Source organism: Tyto alba, unplaced genomic scaffold (assembly GCF_018691265.1).
Source record: "Tyto alba isolate M040663 unplaced genomic scaffold, T.alba_DEE_v4.0 Super-Scaffold_21, whole genome shotgun sequence".
NCBI classification, from domain to species: domain Eukaryota; kingdom Metazoa; phylum Chordata; class Aves; order Strigiformes; family Tytonidae; genus Tyto; species Tyto alba.
The window spans coordinates 9,082,666-9,104,981 of record NW_024881295.1 but is presented as its reverse complement, the minus strand read 5'-3'; the positions used below and the strand labels follow the sequence as shown (position 1 = coordinate 9,104,981).

General features: G+C 36.3%; 1 protein-coding gene across 8 annotated transcripts in view; it reads left to right on the top strand.

Moving 5' to 3' along the window:
* Window positions 1-22,063, top strand: part of ARNTL2 (aryl hydrocarbon receptor nuclear translocator like 2) — a 47,461-nt gene extending 25,398 nt beyond the window's left edge. For 5 of the 8 annotated variants that reach the window (XM_032986120.2, XM_032986119.2, XM_032986118.2 and 2 more), the window contains 7 exons: window positions 554-660; window positions 1,254-1,404; window positions 2,630-2,685; window positions 3,496-3,604; window positions 8,927-9,014; window positions 10,756-10,864; window positions 12,244-14,778. In XM_032986120.2, coding sequence (XP_032842011.1) covers window positions 554-660; window positions 1,254-1,404; window positions 2,630-2,685; window positions 3,496-3,604; window positions 8,927-9,014; window positions 10,756-10,864; window positions 12,244-12,380 — 757 coding nt within the window. In that variant the 3' untranslated portion in view covers window positions 12,381-14,778. Of the gene's footprint in view, window positions 1-553; window positions 661-1,253; window positions 1,405-2,629; window positions 2,686-3,495; window positions 3,605-8,281; window positions 8,389-8,926; window positions 9,015-10,755; window positions 10,865-12,243; window positions 14,779-21,528; window positions 21,627-21,706 lie in introns of those variants that run through there. The other 3 variants (XR_004406118.2, XR_004406117.2, XR_004406120.2) reach the window with 3 other exon arrangements.
* The last annotated feature ends 253 nt before the right edge of the window (window positions 22,064-22,316 follow it).

Here is a 22,316-nt window from a genome sequence, read left to right as displayed (position 1 = left end):
ATCTAAATGAGGTACCAAATTATTTCATTAAAAGTGAAACCTAAGCTCCTATTTTCTGAACTTTCTGAAACAGACTTTTATTTGTTGTAGAACCTGATTTACCACTTTGCATTTTGAATTTCATTAATGTCACTGGAACCTTTTTATTGCTTTCAGTCACCTTGTCTTTCATCTAAAAGTCAGTTTAAACCTATTCCTTAAAGTAACAGACCAAAATTCAACTACCAAATTTTTTTAATGATGCCTTATGTGTGACCAGTACTCTGATTGGCTAATGAGAAGATCTAACGATCATAAGTATTTTGTGTATACATGTGGTTTGCATGTTTAAATGCTGTTATTTTGCCTTTAAATTGCCTTGCATTGCAAATGGATAATTTGCAGTGAATATTTCCTGTTGTTTTAGAGCTATACTAATGCTTTATCTTTTTCCCAAACATGAACACAAGCATCTGTTTCTTTAAATGTTGGTTATCTGCTTTATCTGATACTGAAAAAAACAAGCTTTGCAATTGTTTGAATCCACTGTAGTTCATGTTTTTATTTCTAACAGTGCAACAGCAATTTTAGGGTATCTGCCACAAGAGCTTCTAGGAACTTCTTGTTATGAGTACTGCCATCAAGATGATCACAATCATCTAGCTGAAAAACATAAAGAAGGTACAAAATAATTGGTCCTCCCAGGCTGCTTACAACTACATGTAACTGCTGTGTAAAAACACTACAAATCAAAAACCGGGAAGCTGAGAATTAATAAAACTAAACAATATTAGGATTGTCCTTCTCTGAAGCTGCATTAAGACATGCCTGCATAAAGCTTGTAATAAATGCAGGGAGAAACTTCTGTTGTCTTGGATCTTGGTGCAGCACTTTAATCGAAAGGGAATAATGTTAGTGCTTCTTTCAACCCTCTGCTTCAATTCATTGTAAGAATGAGGAAGGAATCCTGAATAACAAATGTGCCTAAACATATAATTAAAGACACTGATTATGAAAGTTCACCAAGCCAGAATTCTCCACACTAGTGGTTTGCAGAAACTTAATACTTGGGTTTTAATTTAATATTAATGACACTGCTGAAACTATAGTTTGATTTCAGTAGGAGTCCTGTCCTGTCAGTTGTTCTGGCATTTCATTTGTATTTCTGGCCATCAAAAACATTTTGGTTTTATGATGCTATAAAACAGATTCTTTTTTTAACTTTACCTTTCTAAGTATAAATATGGTGATTGCAACTTTCTTTTCTTATCTAGTGTTACAGAATAAAGAAAAAGTATTCACAAATTCCTACAAATTTAGAGCAAAAGATGGGACTTTTATTACTTTAAAGAGTCAGTGGTTTAGTTTCATGAATCCGTGGACCAAAGAACTGGAGTACATTGTATCAAACAACACTGTGGTATTGTAAGTAATTCATACGAATGCCCATGTTATTTTTTTTGTCCGTATTACAGTTAGCGTTAACAGAAGACAACCTGTTTAAGAAGCAGAACAGGGTTGAGAAATACCAGCGCTGCACAAAAAGTGCTTGAGTAACCTGGAAGAACATTTTTTTGCATTTACTAGTTATTTTTATTTCAGGCTTAAGTTATGGGTTTGCCTCTGAAAACTATGCTATTTCCCAGTAGAAAAAATCAGGTGAAATTGTTTCTTATTAAAGGAAGAAAGGAAAGATCTGTTAAGAAAAGTAGATATGAATAAATGAAAATGTGAAGTTAGTTTAGCTCTTCGTTCTGAGCTTTACAAGACTGCATGTGTCAGTTGACCTAATTTTAAGCGCTACCCTACCTACCATCTGTCAGAATATGGAGAAGCATAATGGATAGATCGTAGAAATGCAAGGCAGGACAAAAAGATACTCTCCAAATTGACTGCAAGGGAGGAGCCTGTGAGACAGTAAATGTGTGTGTTTAATTCTTCTTTTTTTATTTTTAATTCTTCTTCATTCTCTGTGCCTTGCAATGGAGCTATAATTTGGATTGTTCCAATGTTACTGAGGATCTTTGCCAAAGACTGTGTTTGTGAGAGGGGGATGGAGGGGGATTTCATTTCCATTAAACTGAGTTGTCAAGAGGGTCTTTTACTCATTCTGTAGCTTGTTCATGTCTTAAATCAACATCACCCACCTATTTTGCCCCTGTCCTTTTTCTTCAAGAAGACGGAGAAGAGCAGTTGAGATAGTCTATGCTGCCCAACAGCCACGGGCCACTTTTGCCCACCGTGGAGACCTGGGCATCTGCAGTTGTCTAGAGCATGGAGGGTAGGCAGCAGCTGCTGGCAGAAGGTAGCCACTGATCTCCCCTCGTAGCAGTTGTTTCTGGTTAACTTGTCTCCCTCCTAGTAGTAAAAATGGCAGCCTTGTTCTCTTGTCATGGAACACAGACAAATATATTGGCCTTTCTTCTTTATTTGGAGAATAGATGGAAATTAATGTTTCACTCAGTGCTTTGGAAACAGTACAAAGGATTGAACATTGAGACCTGTGAGGTATATCTAATTTTTTTACTAGTTTGAGGATGTTAGTTTTTACTCCGTGTAAATCATTATTGAAGTCAAACATAAATATGCTGGATTTTGCCCTTGAAAATCTTGCTGATATTGTTGTCTGTTTTATTTATTTAAATATCAGAGGTCATAACGAGTCAGCTGAAGAACAGACCCTCTACAATTCCCAGCCTGCAGAAGGCAAGTGTCACTTCTTACAGTTATCATAGGTGCATCTTCTGATCATTTATTAGAATTTTAGGTTTATTGAATCTAGGATTTTTTTTATTCTAGGTTGTTGTGCAATGAAGGATTAATTTTTTTTTAAAGCTAATTCTGGTGACAATCTCTGGTTCCTCACAGCATCCTACTTATATCATTCACATAACTGTGATCGGAAGGGCTCATAGCATGTCTTTTCCTTCTAGCAACTTCTAATATGGCTAGGATTTTGGTTGATAGGATATTATGCTTTTGTCACAGACTCTTTACATACTTTGCCTGGTTTTCTGGAGAAATGCAATTGTACCATCTGTGTTTACCTATCGAATATAGGGTGATACTGATATATATTTTGTTAATATTTTTATGCTATGCAGAGATGCTTATTTCTACATGCAGTTTTGTCATCTTGCTATAAGTTTTTTTATTTTTGCTTTTGAAATTGTTCTTTTTAATCATTGATTTCAGTTTGTGAAAAATCGAGGGTGTTTTTTTCTTGTGCTTTGCATTATCTGTGAGAGAGACTGGAGGTGTTAATGATTAAAGCTAATTTCACGACTGGAGATCAGCAGTTTTCATAATTATGTTATTCACTTATCTTTATATTTCAAATGAGACTTACAGCACACTCCCCCATAAATTACTGTTTTAAGGAATTTAATTTCTGAGAATAAAGAGATACAGAACACACAAGAACTGCTTTAAAATGAATCCTTGAAGTGATTGTTCCTTGCTGTCTAATGAAACTGCTACAAACAAGGTTTGTTTTGTTTTTTTTTTTAACTGTAGATGCTGTAAAACAGTCTTTAGTAAGTGTACCTGGAATGTCCTCTGGAACAGTTCTTGGTGCTGGAAGTATAGGAACCGAAATTGCAAATGAAATATTAGAATTGCAAAGGTAATAAATGCTTAACATCATACATTAGGCTTTTAAGTAAAGATAGAGAAGAGTTTTATGTGACTATGTGAGGGTTGTTCAAATTTCATTTTTGTTGTGTTATATGTATAAAATATTTCTAGGTTGAGCAGTGCCATTATGAGATACCAATTATAAACTAATGTTAGTTTCATGCATGGCAGAATACATCACCGGTGTTGAGAAATAGTTTTGTTTTGGGCATGCAAATTCCTTTGTTAATGAAAGTGTATTATTTAACTATGACTTCAAAAGTGATACTGTGATGCAGCTTCTTTACATGATGTTGAAATGGGTAGATAAACCATTTGGGAATGGAAAATCAGTTGTCTCTGAGTAGTGTTTATATTTTTCTGATAGTGTCACTCTGCTAGGAAAACTTTCCTTGAAACAGTCCCCAGTGGAGCACTTTCATAGCCTGTGTTGTCTCTTTCCTGATTATCCTGAATGTGGACTAAAGTGATAGGACAATTCTCTCCTAGTACCTAGCCATAGATTTAAAAAAAAAACATCACTCTGTCGTTCCAAATGAGAATCCATACAAGATTCAAATTGTTAATTGAAGATTGACCCTTTTAAAACTAACTAGTTTTAGCAGGTACACAGCATATCCAAGGAACTCAAAAGGAAGAAACATCATTTTAATGCGAAGATATCCTTATGTATTTTTTGTGTTGTGCATCCACAGTGGTGCCTGACTTGCTTATAGAGAGAGAGGTTATTACTCTATGTCCGTTTGCACTGTATGAGCATTTGTTGTCTAAGAACACTTTAAAAAAGGTCTATGAGCCCCCTAATTCCAGGACTTTGGGATTCATGTGCACAAAAAAAGTCTGTTTTCAGTCACAACTCTTTCAGGAGTTAAGGCTTCATCAGAAGGTCCAACGACTTTTGCTAAGGTCAAATTCAGGATAATGGTACTATCATCTCATCAGCACAGGACAAGTTATCTTAAGTGTTAGCTTTGGATATTGAAGCCATCCCTCAGACTTCAGATCTTATACTTCCAGTTCCAGGTAAAGGAATGCCAAGAATTTTTTTTAAGTCTGTAGAGCAGTGTGTTCCAAGGTCCACTGTAGTTCTTTCCACTGGCACTTTTGCAACTGGACCTTGAAGATTTAATATACCAGTTTTGATGAAATGGTAAAGATATAAGGAATGGTTTCATATCATAGAAAATCCTGAGTTGGAAGGGACCCATGAGAATCACCAAGTCCAACCCCTGACTCTACATGGGGCAACCTAAAAGCTAAACGATATATCTTAAGAGTGTTGTCCAAACACTTCTTGAACACTGACAGGCTTGGGGTCATGACCACTTCCTGGGGAGCTTGTTTCACTGCTTGACCACCTTCTCAGTTAAGATATTTTTCCTAATATTTTTCCCCAATACAGCTTTAAGCCATTACCCACGTCTTATCACTGGATACTAGAGAGAAGGCATCAGCATCTCCCTCTCTGCTGTCCTTCATAAGGAAGTTGTAGACAGCACTAAGGTCACCTCTCCTTCTCCTCTAAGCTGAACAAACCTAGTATCCTCAGATGTTCCTCGTAAGTCATGCCCTCTAGTCCTTTCACCATCTTGTTGCCCTCCTTTGGACACATTCTAATATTTTTATATCCTCATACTGTGGAGCCCAAAACTGAACACAGTACTCGAGGTGAGGCCACACCACTGCTGAGTCTAGGGGGATAATCACTTCTTTTGACTGGTTAGCTATACTGTGCTTAATGCACCTCAGGATACCGTTGTCCCTCTTGGCCACCAGGGCATGCTTTTGACTCACATCGAGCTTACCATCAGCCAAACCCCCCAGATCTCTTTCTGCAGGGCGGCACTCTGGCCTCTTGTCCTCCAATTCACACATACATCAATATGCCATAGCATAGTGAGCTGTTTCAGTAGTAGTCTGACTTATCAGCTTGTCTATGAGGATGTTAAGGGAGACAGTTTGAAAAGCTTTACTAAAGTCAAAGTAAACAACATCCAACGCTATCTCCTTGTCCACTGAACTAGTCACCTCCTTGTAGAAGGCTGTCAGGTCGGTTAAGTGTGATTTCCACACCCCCCCCCTTCCGTAAATCCATTCATAACTCCAGGCTTACACATTATCTTGTTGCAATGTGATTGTCTTCTCAGCTGTCTGTTCATCAGAGGACAGTATTTAATTTTCTGAAACAGCAAAAACCATGATCAGAGCCCAAGAGTGTAATGAGTGACAATGATAGATGCTTCTTACCCTGTTTCCAGTATTTTGGAATCGCCTTCCAATGATGAAGTCACTTCCCTTTGCTAGAATAATCAGATTTCACAGGGAATCACTCATTTTCAATGAAAGGAAGAAAAGAATAAACTTTGGTTGTAATAGGATTAAAAGATGGCTACTTAATAAAAAAAAAAAAAATAATAAAAAAAAAAAAAAACAAACACCCAAACAAGCAACATCCACAACATCCATCCCACAGCATGTTGGCAGGTTGCTGGAATTATCCATCAAGGAGGAAGACAAGCATTGTCAACAAAAACCGATTGATATCCTCAGCAGTGAAGATGGGATGTTACATTTTGATAATACCTTTGTTGATGTCCTCTCATCAGTACCACATATAGAGGGAAGGAGAGTCACTTTTTATTATGTCTTTCTGAAGACTGAAGTTGGCAAAAGTTCTCATCTCTGATGGTTAATATCCAGGCAAGACCCAATAGCTTAATCTGGCTCTTGTTATAGATGTTTTAGTTAGCTCAATGTGATGTTCTTGATTGAGATCACCTGACTTCTGCTGAAAATGCTCATCTGTGTGAGCATAAGTGTCATAAGATTAAGGAAAACGTTTTATCAAGTAAATGAATAATAAATTTGCTGGATGATAAAAGACTGAATGCATTCCTGGGCAAGTTTTCTTCGAAGCTACCCCTTGTAAGTGCTGGAACTTGTCTTTTTAAGAGCCACAAGCAATACTCTTTCTCTTCATACTGCTAGAGGCCACAGTTTCAGGAGCAGTACCTTTCTAAGCAACAGAGATATTTTGTGAGCTTAGTATAAAGATCAAACCAACCTATTACTCCTCTTCTGTGACAGTTCAGCAGGTCACAAGAGAGCAGATACTATATGTTTTAATGTTAGGAAACAGAAGAATCCTTTACAACAGACAGAATTGTGGAATTTGGAGAAGAGATGATGGTACTGAATTAATCTCCCCAATTTGGGGGCATTTTTTTTTTTGTAAGAGGGGGATTTATTTTCTTTTTTCATTCTGTTAAAATAGAATTCAGCTGTATAGTTGAAGCAGGTATGACTGAGGCCTCTTTAGGGATATTTCAGGGGAATATTTATTGTTTCATATCCCTTCTATTCCTAAAAGAAGAATGTTTCTTTTTCTAGTCCATTACAGACCATACAGGAATTGAGCTTGTTTATCAAAAACTTTAGCTTCCATAGTATTAACACTGGCATAATTTTCTGTCTGTCTGCCTATCATAAGCTTGAAGCTCATGGTGCATACCTCCCTATCTGTCAGAGATTCATTTTTTAGATGTCTTGATGTCATCATATAAGTAAAGCATGGCTTTAATCCTTTATGGAGCAGCAGTCTAAGGCCACGTCATGTTTACCCCAGATTGTTTGATTTACCAAAACATCTTTTCAGGAAGATCACAGTGATAGTTCGGACTTGCTTCTAATTTAAAAAATGAGGCTGCTAGGAGAAATAAAAAACTGCAAGTTCTAGATTCAAAGAACTACTTCCCAGGACAAATTTATGAAAGTGCTGGCAGTGATGACAACATGCCTCAAGAATCTACATCAGGTAGTCTTGTTCTTCAAATCATTGACTGAATTTATTTTTCCTGCTTATGTTCACGTCTTGAACACTGGTTAGTAAATGAAACAACGTTACGTTGATTTGTTTGGGAAGAGTCATCTTATTTTTCAACTAATAGAGTAAAAGTCACAAGATTATCGAAGGAGAAATGTTTCACTTGCCAGCTTCATCAGACAGGGTGATCTGAGCTATTTTAGTTTTGTGCAGGTGTGTTCATTTCAGTGATCTTAGTTGTCTGAGGACACTGGAAATTGAGAAACAAACTTGTGCTGAAGCTCATAGGCTGAGAAGTTGCTATACAGGTGAAAGAAGAGGTTAAGAGTGAAGTCATGCAGAATAGGTAAACTCTGTGTCCAGAGGAGGGGCGGTTCTGGAGAGAAAGAAGGCAGCTATGGAAAGGAGCAGTTGCACTGTGTAACTGGGATGTCTGGCTTTATATTCATCCTACAGTCCTGTATCCTGGGGGAAAATAAACTAGAGGCGTTCACAAATACAACTGGCCATTGAAGGGCTCATGAGTAAGAACTGAACGTTTCGGGAGATGTCTGGATGTAGTTGCTTGCACCCAGGTATATTAGAATAATTGCTGAGAACAGTGCTGTATTTCTTTCCAGCCAAAGAGTAAAACTTCATGCTATTTCTTCATTTTTCTTTTGTATGAAATCAAGTTACTATCTTGCACACACTGAGGCAATCAAAATTGTGATCAACAGAGGATATTGGAATGTAGGGAACTAACAAATATTCCACACAAATAACTCTACTTAAGTTAGGTTGCTAATTCACCCATTTTCTATCTTTCCTCCAATCCCTTATCACATTTCGGATCCGAGGAAGTGACGGAAACAGAAGCATCCCAGAGTGCCCCAATTCTTCTATAGCCTTGTCCTTTGGGAGTCAGGAAGAGCAGGGGGAGATGGGAGCAAGCTGTCCACAGGGCCCTGGTACGGCATTTTCACTGTTAGTTTCATATCTGGCATGTTTGGTGAGGGAGGAGGAGCAGTATCTCAAAGAACTCTGGTAACAAAAAAGTGATCCTTATTTTTGTTGGAATTTTATGAAAATATGGAAAGACAGGTATAACAAAATAATAGTTGAGGGAGCATTAGAAGGATGTGTTGTTTTCCCTCCACTATTTAGCAGGACTTTCCTTATGTTGTCAGTATTCTGTATGTATTTGAAATGTACCTATTGTGTCCCTGTGTGCATAATTCTGAAGTATGTTATTGTTTGTTCTGTCAGTGCTGGTGATTCAACAAAAAAATAAAAGTGTGCTCAAGTATGACCCATGGCCTTTATTGATCTCTTCTGCTTTTTGTGTTATCAAAACTTGGAGCAGGAGAATTTAAGACAACGTTGTCTCAGATTAACTGGCTCATGCATCATCACTGGGGAGGTCTGGTGGGTTCTGCAACATATAGGCTATTTTTCAGTTCATGATCAATATGACTTGGTAAATCAACTAAACATATGCAATTTTAGGTTGCATTCTTCACCATCTGGGGAGTTAAGTCCATCACATCTCTTGAGAAAGTCACCTTCTCCAGGTTTAACTGCAAACTGCAGCAATGTGAGTATATCTCTGCCTGTAAAAATCTAAAAGTAAAAGGTTAATGTCAGATAGCTTAAAGCCTATTTTTGAACCAAATTACCCTGACTTGTGTTTTTGTGAGAGAAGGTCTAAGGTATTGCCAACTACCTGGCAGTTATGAAGTCTTCTGAGAGATGTGACAGCAGCAGAAGTTCCAAGCTCATTTACGGGCGCATCAGTTCAAGCCTTAAAGGGCTGTTCCTGAAGCTGAGAGGACTGTAGTCACCACTCAATTACTAGGATATCTGCCAAAGCTCTACAAATATGCTAAACATGAGTGTGAGTCATGTGATGAGGACTCATCTGGATTTGGAATTGCATTAAGACTTTTGCTAAATAACTGTCAGAGAGTAGAATTGTTTTCACCTGTTCAGTCTGATAACCTAAATAAAATATAAGTTCTTGTTTTTTCTCATTCATACTTATAATGTTCTTGAAGACCCTTTTAACAGTGTATGCTGTATGTTCTCAATTTTGAAATGTTTAAAATTTTTACTTTTAAGGTATTTCACTAGTCTTCTTAAAATTGATAGAATATGCTGTTTTACTAATCTAGTAGTGCTGGTTAGTACCACCGCAAACTATAACTGTCATAGTAATTGACTACAACTGTGGAATAATTAACATATTTTTTACCCAAGTATATTGTATGTTGTATGTGTACTGTATGAACAAACATTTACTTCTCTATCAGCATTTCTCTGAATGTAAATTTCTCTCCATTTAAAGACAGTTTATCTTCCCGTTACAATTTTCATTTCCTAACAATAATATTGTGGACTACGACTAGGAATTGTGGAGGAATTTTGGCTTCCTCCCTTTTCTATGATCAGTTCTCTCCTGCCCTGCCACAGGTATTTCTCCCTAAGAATTGGTTGACTTATATATGCTGAACTCCCCAAGTCATGCAGAATCTCATCATAAGGATAACTTCATTGTATTTATTGAAGGTTTTTCTTTATTCTGTGTTTTGGTGTCCCACTTGTTCCTAAAATGCTCTTGTGAGGCATTTTGACTTTGTATATTCTACTAGGAAATTATTACAAGTCAGGCAACCCAAGAAATCTATCCTGCTAAATTGCATGTGTGCATTACATGAAACAACTGAGGGGAAAAAAGGGATTTTTTTTTTTTTTTCCCCTCATATATTTGGGTGAGGAAGACTTCCATCTCTATCGTTGCTAGCCTCATTTTTCTGAAGTGCGAAAATTTAAAACTAGATTTTTATCATGATGGTAGCAAGATACAAAATAATATAAAAGACACATGTTTATGATTCATATAATTTAATTCATATAGAACATGGAAGGTATGAGGGGTTTTTTTATCTTTTAGCTAGAATAGGTCGATATTGACAAACATGATGTCACCGGGAATTTTTAGTTTATGGTACTAGACATGGAAATTATATACCAGTACAACTTGTTGTGCTGAATTTATTTGCTGAATATTGAATTAGACCCTCAGTAAAGCAGATGCCATCACTGTTAAGTAACTTTGACAGATGTGTAAGTAACACTTTTTATTTAAGCCAAGTCCAGTGCTATGTGAAATTCTAAAAAAATTATTTTTAAATTCAGTAGATTTGCCAGTTGATGCATATTTTTAATTTACTCTATTTAGTTCTTAATAGTTTGTCAGCGATTTATAATGTTTCTGTAATGTAATAATTGTGACTAAATTTTTAATTTTGTCCCTTTTACTACTTCTGTTCTTTCAGGTGCCAAATAAAGAGTTGATTCAGTTATGTCCTTCAGAAACAGAAGTTGTAGAGACTTCAGAACAAAACCAGGGTGCTATTCCATTTCCCACTAATGAACCTCTCCTCAGTAAGATTTATTTCTCTTGTGGATGTTTTGGGAGTTGCAGGGGAAGAAATTTCTGATAAATGGCATAATTTTTGAGTGCACCACTTCACAGTTTATACATGGTTGTAAAGAGATTTGTCTGTCTGAATATCAGAGGACTCTTAAAATAGATGTGTTATCATGGGAAGGCAAACAGCAAAATTTGATCAGTGATTGAATCTCATGACAAAAATAACATTCTGTAACAGAAGCTTACACACAGTTTTAATTAGGTACTTACTAGTTCTCTCTTCAGAAGAGGAATGTGTAAGGAAAAGTATTTCAGTGCAATGTAAGGAAGATGCTTGTAATTTGAGAACTACTGTCCTTTTAGCACTTTAGCACTTTATCTCTTTTTTAACTGCAAGCTATGAACAGTCAATACAAAGGGCTAGTCAAAATGTTTCAGAAATTTTTGTTGATTGGTTGGTTGGGGTTTTTTCAATTTTCTTTCCCCTTGTTCAAGCATGCTCTGAGGCAGCAGTTTGTCTGGATATAGGATTCCCTGGCCCTGTAAGAGGAGAATACCAGTGTTAAAAATACCAATTATTTTTAACACAAAAGGCAAAGTGCTATAAACTCAATGTTTATGCTTATCCTGTTTTTCAGCTCATAGAAACTTTTCAGTCTCCCTCTTTTATTTCAGTTACTACAGCTTTTTTTATTTATAACCTATAGCCTTTTTCCAGTTTAGCTATGAGCCATCTATTAAAAAAAAAAAAAAAAAAAAAAACAAAACACAAAGCAGGGAAAAAAGCTAATCCTCAAGTAAGAGTTTGGAAAAAAAAAAAAAACACCCCCCCACACACAAAAAAAAAACCCCACACATAAAAAAAACCCAACAACAACATTTATCCAAGGTAGGCAAGGAAATATTTTTCATTGATACTTGAGTTAATCATTTTACATTACTGTTGTAAAAGGCAAGGGTATAGCACTGATTTCTAGAGCTAATACATAGTAACTCGTAAGGTTTCAGGAGTGCATCTGGCATAGTACATCAGATGAGAATTCAGGAACATGACCATGTTTTCCACTAAAGTGACATAAAGTAGAAAGCAGTTTTCTACTTCAGTGACATGAACTTCACTGCATGGTTACAAGTTTTATTAGCTAGCAGTTGGAACTAGTCCAGTGGATTGGCAAATCTTAAATCTTCTTCCTTACATTATGTATGTCCTTACAACTGTCTGTGGATAGACATTATTTCTATTACTTGATTTCTTTTTTTTTTAACATTTGCATGTGAATGTTTGCCTCAACTTCAAAAGATGGTGCTGTTTAAAAACAAATACGTTTTGAAGGTTCCCATAATCTTCATGTTTTGTACTACTTATATTAATGTTTTAATAATTTTATAGGTGGTAATTCTCAGCTGGACTTTGATGCAATATGTGAAAATGATGACACTGCTATGACCGCTCTCATGAATTACTTGGAGGCTGATGGAGGACTTGGGGATCCAGCTGAACTCAGTGATATACACTGGACTCTCTAGTCTTGCTTTTTTAAAATAAGGAATGTAAAATCTATAATGCACAACAACCGTACATCCTCAGTACTGTATTATAATTTTGTAATGTTTCATTTGAATTCATACTTACTGTCTATATATTTTTAGAGACTGAAGCCTTGTTCAGAGAGAGACAGTTTCTTCTGCACCTATGGAAAAATGCAATATTTTTTTCAAGATGGGTAAACCTTGAAATTTTAATATTGAACCATCTGTAACTGGAATGCTTAAAACACATTACTATATTTTTGCTAAGAAGCTTTAACCAAAAGGTACTGTACAATGTACAGGAATATTTTTTCTTAGTTTTAATACTTTTATTTATTGTTTTTGTTTCAAATGGTAGATTATTGATTATCCATGTTACTTTCTGTAGAACCTACTGTACTTACATAGTTTAAGAATATTTGTAACTGTTAAATTTCATTGAAATGATGATTTGCACACACTACAGTTGTAAAAGAAGGCATTGTAAGTCTCAAATGATGCAGTTTGTGATTTCTTGTCCTTTTCAGAAGTGCAATTTTTGTAGTCAAAAGTGAAAATAAAGCATACAGTTCTGGGAGCAAGGATTTGAATTAGGTCACCATATCAGAAGATAATATTTTGAGAAAAATGGTCACTTCCCCAGTATGTAAATATGATAAGGGTATAAGAAAAGAGCAACAAGATCTTAATTACTATTTTTTATTATTTGTAATGTATTATTTTAGAGTGGCAGTGCATAGAACTGAAGAAAAGAAATGCTATAGCTGTAATAAAGCACTTTGGTCTCATTATACATTATTTACTAACTAGAGAAGTTTGGATAGATCATTTTGGTTCCAGAATGAGTCTAGCACTGTCCATTAGTGAAAAAATGTTAAATTTCTGTAGTATCTTTTATAATCTCTATGGTTTTGGAGAGATTAGGATGATTTTCTATTGCTTGAGTCTGTGACTTCAAAATTTTTGTGTAATATAGTACTGTCTGTAAGTAATTGCTGTATAGGATGATTTTGGGGGGACAGCTTTTGCAAGAGTTGTATCCCAGTTGCAGCAAATTACTCAAGAATATGGCACTTAATAGGTTGTATTAGAACAATATAGCATTAATATATAAAGTGGATCTTTTTATCTCTGGTATTAACAGTTTAGACAAATTTTTGCATCAATTATATATCATAAAAGCATAGTTGTTTTGTTTGGGTTTTTTCAGTTCAAGTAATTAAAGGAAAGCATTTGAAGATATTTGATCCATGTGCATATTTTGAATATAAACATGTAAATGTAGGTACTACCATAAGCATGTTAGCATTTGTTTTAACCCTAAGGGTGAGCCACCGGCAGCCTGTTTCAGATATTTTTACAAAGGCTGAAGTGCGTGAGCAAATAGAGATGGCAACCACTAGATGTCACACGGTTCCTGTGGGATAACTTCCCTTCCCTGAATGAATACTTTTGTCATGCACAGACTTCCTATGCTTTGACAAAGCAGCTTTATATCTTACAGACATAAATCATTTTACAAATGATGAATTTTTTGATGACATCTTGCCCAGATTTTCTAGAATGACTTGTTGGATTGATTTTTTTTTTAAGTCTGTAGATTTTTTGCATTGAACTTGCATGTGATTTCCTGCATTCAGGTTTCTTTTTACAGACATGGGGCCAAAATTATCTCTTCTTAGCTTTGTTAGAATAAACTCTGTTTCTTCACAGAAAATAAATTTTGGGCTATATCATGGAGCAAAGTAAGAAGCAGGCACTTTCTAGGAATTGATAGAGTTCTATCTGTATAAATTAAATTTGAGAATTTCAGGTTTTGCCACTGTAAAAAGCATTTTCATTTTTGTTTTATTCTAGAAATAAATTCTAAATTAAACACGTAATGCTGTAGCTAACGCAGATAAATGAGTAAATAAATAACTTAAAATTATACAGGCTTTCCTCGATATAGTTTCTTTTTTAACTGGATTACTTTGAAAATGGTGCAGATGTTATTGAAGGAACATATTAATTCTTTCATAAGATTTATATAACTGTCTGAAGTCAAACCACTATTTTTGGATCATTCTTGAATTTCCCTTAAAAAAAAAAATGTAGTTTTGAGTCTTTTGCAGCCACTGATTCAATATTGTGGCTCTCAACTAATTTATTAGATTCTCCCTTTACTATTTGTGAATTTTTCTGGCTTAAAGCAGTCTTACAGGAAAAGATGTCACTTGTAAATATTCATGATGACATTAATAGACGTTTTTTAATACAATTGAGATAGTTTGTGCTAATAAGTTTGTATAACAATACAATTCTAGTAAGATATTGCCAGGTTTTTTTCTTGGCATGGTTCAGGTTATCAGAGGATGTGGTTAAATTAGGTCAATAAAATGTTTTGATACACTGCTGTTAGTCTGATGACAATTCTACCTAATAATGAATTTAAATACACAGTACTCATGCTTGCAGATCCCAGACTCATTCCCTAAAAATACAAATGGGGAGGTTGAACTAATGTGGATTTTGGTATCTCAAGATGATATACCCTAGCCAGGGTAATTTTGTAATCCAGACTAACATGCATTTCCTATGTACTAAATCCCCCTGATGTTGCAGCTTAATTGGGCCATCTCTGGAGAGTGCCTGTAGGCTCTACTTCAAAAAGGCTGTTTAAACAGATATGGTTCTTAGAGAGTCATGTTTCTGGGAGGCATGGTAAGTGATAAAGCAGGTGTCAACAGGCTCTTAAAAGCTTTATTAGTTGTCAGGGTTGTACTGGAGATGGGTCAACTAACTTGTTACTGAGGGCACATATGGAGCTAAAGATGGGAGAAGAGTTCTGATGTAAGCAGCAGCTTATTTGGGAAACCAGTTCTTGTGTTGCCAGGAAAACATGAGAGAATTCTTTTCAGAATTAGGAGCAGAGAGTGAGAATGTGGTAGAGACTAAACCCGTCTGGGTATTGTTGGAATGAGAGTGAGGTCTGGCTGGGTGGAGGATAATCTCTGGCTGTCACCAGCCTGAGCTTGGCCAGAGGCAGATTGCGGGAAGGCCTGGACTGCCCTGTGCCACACTGAGTTAAAACAGGGCTTCAGAATACTGTAATGTTTTAACAGTGATGAATCATGAAGATGTCAATATATTAAACCTTAACTTCTGAATTTCCTGTAACAATATTTGACAGTTGGTGTTGTGGGGGCATGGGGGTTCCTTTCTGTGCTCTACCAGGTGTAATTGCCTCTTGGGATCCCCTCAGAGTGTTCAGTCAAGTACAGTGCTGTTGCATGGGTCTAGAGCAGAGCTTCAGTCCATGTTTCTTTTCTGCGGTGCATTGTCCTTCTGGACTTTTCTGTGAATATTTCACTTTTCAGAGTATTGGAAAAATTGGTTTACTCACAAGCACGAAAGGCTGAAGTTAGTAATTTTAGCAGTTGCTCACAGCAATGTGTTTCTGTTCACGATCCAAACAAATGAAGAATTTATTCTTGCATAAGTGGTGTTGCTTCTCCCCAGACTCTGACTTCTGGCTTTTTTCACTTAGTCTTTTGCTTCCTTTCTGGGGGTTGACATGTATCATCTAAGTTCATAAAATGCCTTGGAATTCCAGGAAGTAACCATGAACTGGAATGCTTTGTGCCACTTGGGACTTCTCTGAAGATGATAGTTTTATTCCCCACCCCTTTTGTTCTATGCAGATAGGGGGGTCAAGAAGGTACTTAAGATTATAGGTTCTTGCAGGTTAAAAGATACAAAACAATGTTTCAGAGCATCAGATTTAGATCATCCAGGAAAAAAAGGCAAGTGAAGTGGTGAATGAGCTGGTGAAATACAGCTGCTGCTGCTGTAGCACATTCTGTGTACACCTAATTTCTAGAAGATTGGTCTAGATAGCTCCCCTTTACTGTGACAGATAGCTGTCATGACTAAATTTTCTGGGTTATTCCTGGCTTAATTGCTTTCAGAAACTCCCCGTCTTTCTGGTGAGGAAAAGACAGGCTTCCTGAGACATGAGAAAAATTCTCCTGTCCTTTGGAAGTAGCCACTTTTACTGCTGCAGATCCTGTAGTCCTGGGGGACTGCTGCCAAGCTATATCAGCCTACTACCTTGGGGAATTAAAAAAAAAAAAGAGAAAACAACAAACAAACAACAACAACAAACAAACACAATTAAGGGCCCTGACAGCTGTGTATATTGTGACAGCTTCTGTGAAGTACTTTTACTTTTACCTCAGGTTAAATGGGAGAGAAAAGGGAATAAAGTACCTCAGCATGCCTGATTTATTAAAGGATAAATTCATGTATGTGGGCAGTTACTACACATAACTTTTTATTCTTCATTTGTTTTCATGTCAAAATTTTGAGAAATAAATGCACAATCTTTGGAAATCTTAAGAGTTGTGGGAAAGATCTTCCTTGGTTATTGCTCTCACAATGCTGACCCTGTCAGGGTGGTAAATTTTCTTCCCCAGCATTTGCAGATCCCCTGTGTACATGACCTGACACCAGTAATCTGTCCTATCAAATTTAGGGAACTTTGGCACATCTGAGAGAATGTAACATAATTAGTGGGCTCTTCTGAAACAATGAAGTGTATCACTGTTTATAGAAAGAACTGTGAAGTGAGCAGCAGAACTTTGAACTACATGATATCTCAGGTAATACGCAATGCTTTTAAACAACGAATCTGACTTCAAAGATGGCTTCTTTCATAACTCTTACAGACAGGACAGTATCAGAGAGAAGACAATACTACTGGGGCTTTAGTATTTAGACAAAATAATTTGAGTTGATTAAAAATTCTTTGACAGGGGTGGTTCCATCCTTAGACTTTGTCTTGTCAAAATAGGATGATAAGCAAATTGGTTTCTTAATCCTTCATACTCTACGCACATTTGATTTTTTCCTGCAAATATAGTTGCAGTATCAGATGTTTGTTATCACTGAAGAGATGGTAAATCTCTTTAAAAAAAAAAAAACACCACACAAAACAAAAAAAATATGCATGTGAACTTAGTGTTGTTTCAACAAGATACAATTAGCTGCTAAACACTGAATCCAGAACACAGCACTCTTCTAGCTACTTCTTAGTAAAATTAGCTCTATTCCAGCTGAATCTAGGGCAACTTCTGAAGAGCTCTGCACTGGTTGCGCTTCATTCTTCATGGAATGTAGGAGCAGCTATGGTGTTTAAGACTGATGTTTCTACTGCAGGAAAAGCCACTTTTCTCTGGTTTGGCTCCTTCTTGCTTCATTTGCAGATTACTACCTCATTTGTGGATGGCTGCTTCTGGTACTGGAAGAGACAGCAAACAGTTGTTTCTTATCTTCTGTTTCTATGTTACTCATGACTACTTAGGTTTTTATGAAAATCCTCCTTTCTGAACCTCCAGCTGTAAAACTTTTTAAATCATAGTTTTTCAGAGCTCTTTTGCTTGTGGCTTATTATAGTAATTTACAGCCTGCTCCTAGATTGTCTTTTCAAAAAAAACACCATGTATTTAGTTTCCTTTTTTAACTCTTGGGGGCATTTGCATCCAAGTTTGTAAGGAACTTGAAGTTTCCAGTATGTGCAATAGACATATGTTGCGTATCTTAGAAATCAAAGGTCATTATTCCAGAGTTCTTACAGTTGCTTTGGTAGAAAGCCATGGGAAACGCTCCAGCAGCATTGTGTGAGTTTGCAGATAAACAGAAAGATCAAATGCAGTGAAACTCCAGATACAGTTGCAGGAAAAATACACACTTTTCACCCAATTTAAAAAAAAAAAAAAAAAAAAAAAAAAAAAAAAAAAAAAAAAAAAAGGAGGAAGGTCAGGACAACTACTTAAACTACTTATATAAACAATCTAAAATGCAATTCTATACCATGCTACAAGCACAATGATTATATGAGTGATGCTGTGGAATGGTGCTTCATCTGTTCCTTTGTGATAAAGCAAAGGGGCATGGATTGTTTGTTCTCTATCTCCATCTTTGCCGTAGTTAAACCAAGTATTTACCGATTCTGGTAAACTTTCTTATCATGGTCACTTTAATGATGTTTCAGATTTGGTAATAAGTGTAAGGGTTAGTAACTTTAGAAATGGTGAAGAGGATTACTGATAGCAGTCTGAGGGGAAAATATTTTCAAGTGGATTATTTTCCTACTTAGGCTGTTATGCAACTGCTGCCTTTTCAGGCAGTCACTGAATAATCAAACCTATTTCAAAATTGTTGATTTTAGTTTTCTATGGATTATCTAAACAGGATTTGAAACTTACTTTATCAATCTGGAAGGAGTTGGGCACAGTGCTGAGTGGAATTTGCACTGCTGGAACATCTTGTTTGAGTTAGTAAACATGATCCTTTTTAGAAGGACTGCAAGTTACCATTTCTGACTCCATCTTGCTGCTTTCAGCCTGGTTTTGGTACCTTGGTTGAATCAAGCTAAGGCATTAAAACAGGGTAATAGAGAATAAGGCTTTCAAAATTTGGATTTGAAACATCTACAGTCTTGATGACTGTCCCACTCAAATACAGAGTCAAAGTTGTTCAGGTATTTTTGGAACAAGAAATTTGGAGGATGTAACTTAGAGTCCAGTAATTTATATTTTTGTGGCAGGAAGCTTTTCATAGGACAGAGCTGCTAACTTGTTCCAGTAGTCCTAATTCAGTCCATTGTATGTCAAGAAATAGCTCTGGTTACTGATGTGGGAATTAGGCACATGTTGTATGGGATGACCAGATTGTGTTTTCCTCGTAAGTGATCAGACTTTCATAGGTATTTTCATTTGGTCACTGATGTGCATGGAAATTTATGGGCACTTCTATCTGTAATTCAGTGAAATGCCCAGTGTAATCTTGTGTATGCCAATGGCTGATTAAGCCATTCCTTGCCATTAAACAATTTGGGAAACTTCTTCCTACCCTTCAAACAGCTGTAATGGAGAATGAGCTTTTAGCTCTTTGCAATTTTGTTTCTTCTGAAAGTTGAGTTTCCCTGAGAATGCAGACCAGAATTTACAGGATTTTTAGTAAGTCCCCAGTGGACTTTAACACTGTAATTGATTTATACTAGCAAAAAGTGAGTGCAAGCTTGACTCCACAACAATCGGTAAGATTCTTTGCCTCTGGCTTCAGCGTGGCCAAGATCAATATTAAGAATAATTGCAAGGTGACTCTTAAAACTGAAGTTCAAAGTAGAAAGCCAGGCTGGGTATAAATCCTCTCTACAGACAGGATATATTTTTTTCTGTTCTTTCTCTGCAGTTAACATTGGGTAGATGTATGGGCATTTAGATATATAAATCAATATATATTTAATTCACATAGGCTGCAGATGAGATCATCATAACAGAACTTGTTTTGTTACTTGTAGATATAGTAATGCATCTTTTAATAAGACCAAACTTTATAAATGTTGTAGCTTTTCAGGAACTGATAAATTTAAGTCATGTACAGCTTTTGATAGCTAAGAAGCAAACATAAAATGCAGCAGTGCTCATGTACTCATGCTCAAGGTTAGTGCTAGAGACATGGAGAATAAGTTATATTCAAAACCAGCATTTTGACCGGATGTTTGTATCAAAACAATGAAATTAGTTCACATTTCACATACTTTATTTCATAGATAAATATAACAGCTAAAAGGTTCTTCGGCATTTCTCCTGAGGATGCAGCGTGTTTCTGTGATCTGTGGGAGTTATGTCTTTCAATAGTTTTTAAATTGCATTTCAGCATGTTGGTGGAAGTACAAATCGCATTCTAGCCAGGATATTCAGATGTCCAATAAACATTTTAAAGTTAATATAAAAGATTTTGCAAAAGACTTAAGTTATTGCAGAGTCTTAGTAATATTTATTATCATTACTCCCCTTCAGGATGGCTAAATTGAATCATCAATTAAAAACCTGCAGTCCTTGGTAGCTGTTCAGGAGGAGTCCTATGTAATAAAGTGTTCATTTTATGAGCTTTAAGTTTGAAATAGTGGCGTAAAATTGATTATACATGTTTGATTTTGATCTGGAAATAGTATAACCAGTAATTGGTTTTAAACAAACACTTCAAAAATATCTGCTGTTATTTTTTTTTTAAATGATGTAGCATTTTCCTGCAGGAGGATCCCTGCTTTACTGATACTACTAATGATGCGATAACGCTGTGCAGGACTGTCTTGAGAAAGTCCAGAGGTAATTCTGAAGAGGCTGTTTTGTACACGGCACCATCAGCACACCAGTGAATTCTAGAAATAATCTAGTGATGATAGAAAGCCTGTAGGACTGACCTAATTGGCTTCTCTTCCACCATCTAGCTCCAGATCCAGCTTGGGTACCTCTACACAGGGCTACCCAGTATGGTGTAAACAGCCTAGAAGTCACTTGACTATCTCTGTTTAGAATTAGCAACGGTGTTTAAATAAATATTTGCACTTGAGGTGTACAAGGTAGAATTAACCTCCACAGGTTAAATTGTTTCTTTGGTTGGTGGTTAAGTGAAACCTTGTGGCAGCACAGTAATTCTGCACTGGAAGTAAAAAAGAAAATAAGAAAAACAGGTGGAGCCACAAACAAAAATAAAATCACTTTTTAGCAAAGGTTGACAGTATCAAAATTACATTGAGATATTTGTAAAATCATAGTTAAAAAATAAATAGAAGTGATCTGCACCTCTATTTTAAACCTAATTTGATTTTTAGTGTGACAATTTTAGTAAAAATATTTCTCCAAGAAGCACACTGGATCGTTAACATTAGAAGAACTAGTAATATAATTTTCCTGAGAATCTATTTCAATAAGCACTAACAAATCACCGACTTCTTTCTGCATCAGAGACAACACTTTGGAGTTCAAGGGCCACTTGCTGAAACTTCAGGACAAATGTTGATGTCGGGCTGAGCAGAGCTTCTACTGTGGAAACAGGAAACTTGGCTGAAGAGCAAAGCCAGGATAAACATGTGAATTCAGCCATCATTTAGATTAAGCAAAACCATACAGAAATAGCTGCAAACTTTATTAAGCAGATGTGACTTCCCTTTTGTAAACTTGGGATATCACTTCCAGATTTTTAACTTTGCCTACCAGTTCTCAATGTTAAAGCTATTGTTATGATTGCTGTGTATATTTTTAGCAATTAACTTCCTTTCGTAAAGCCTGCAAACTGAAATTAAAATGTTTTCCAGTCCTGCCTATTGAAACTTGCGCCACGGTATACGAATGAGGGAATGATTCATGGGGCCAGAAGGAGACGAAGCAAGGGAGCACACTTGTATTCTCAAGAGTGAGTGAGTCTCTCCTGAAATGATCACGTTATTTGTAATCTAGTTTAAGATGAAAACTGATTATTCACTGCTGAAGTAGTGTTTTGGGTTTTTTTTCCAAATAGGTGAGATCTTTACATACACCTGAATCAGGAGGAAAATTAATTGTTGGTTGTGATTTGAGTTGCCCAGGTGGCCTCACTACATACTCTCCTCTCCTTAAGCCTTTCTGTGGAAAAGGAGTGAGTTTAGTACTCTCGCTTGGCTTGTATTTTCAAAGCATGTAATGGGGCGAGGTGCTGCCTTTGGCTGCACTTCCATGAGTAGTGAAGGCCTAACCCTCTCGTGCTTCTTCAGAAATATCCGCTCTTCAGTCACTTGCACATACCCATGCTTTTCCATATATAATAAGTCTTGGTGTAAAGACAAGTGCAAATTAAAACAGAAACATACCCCACAAGACTTGTGTTTGAGTGTTATGTGCTACCCCCAATCTCACTATGTTGTAGCAGAGGTAACTCAGAGCTGGGTCTCACCTCATCTGCTTTTTGAAATAAGGAGGTTTCAAATAGATTTTTACCTAGTCTTCATAATGAGAAACCTGGAGTGAGACTAACTTAATCTACAAAATCTCATTATTTGGGTTTTTATTTGAGGTTATTTGTCACTACTGTGGCAGAATTGCATCACTTAAAAGAGTTTAATGCTGA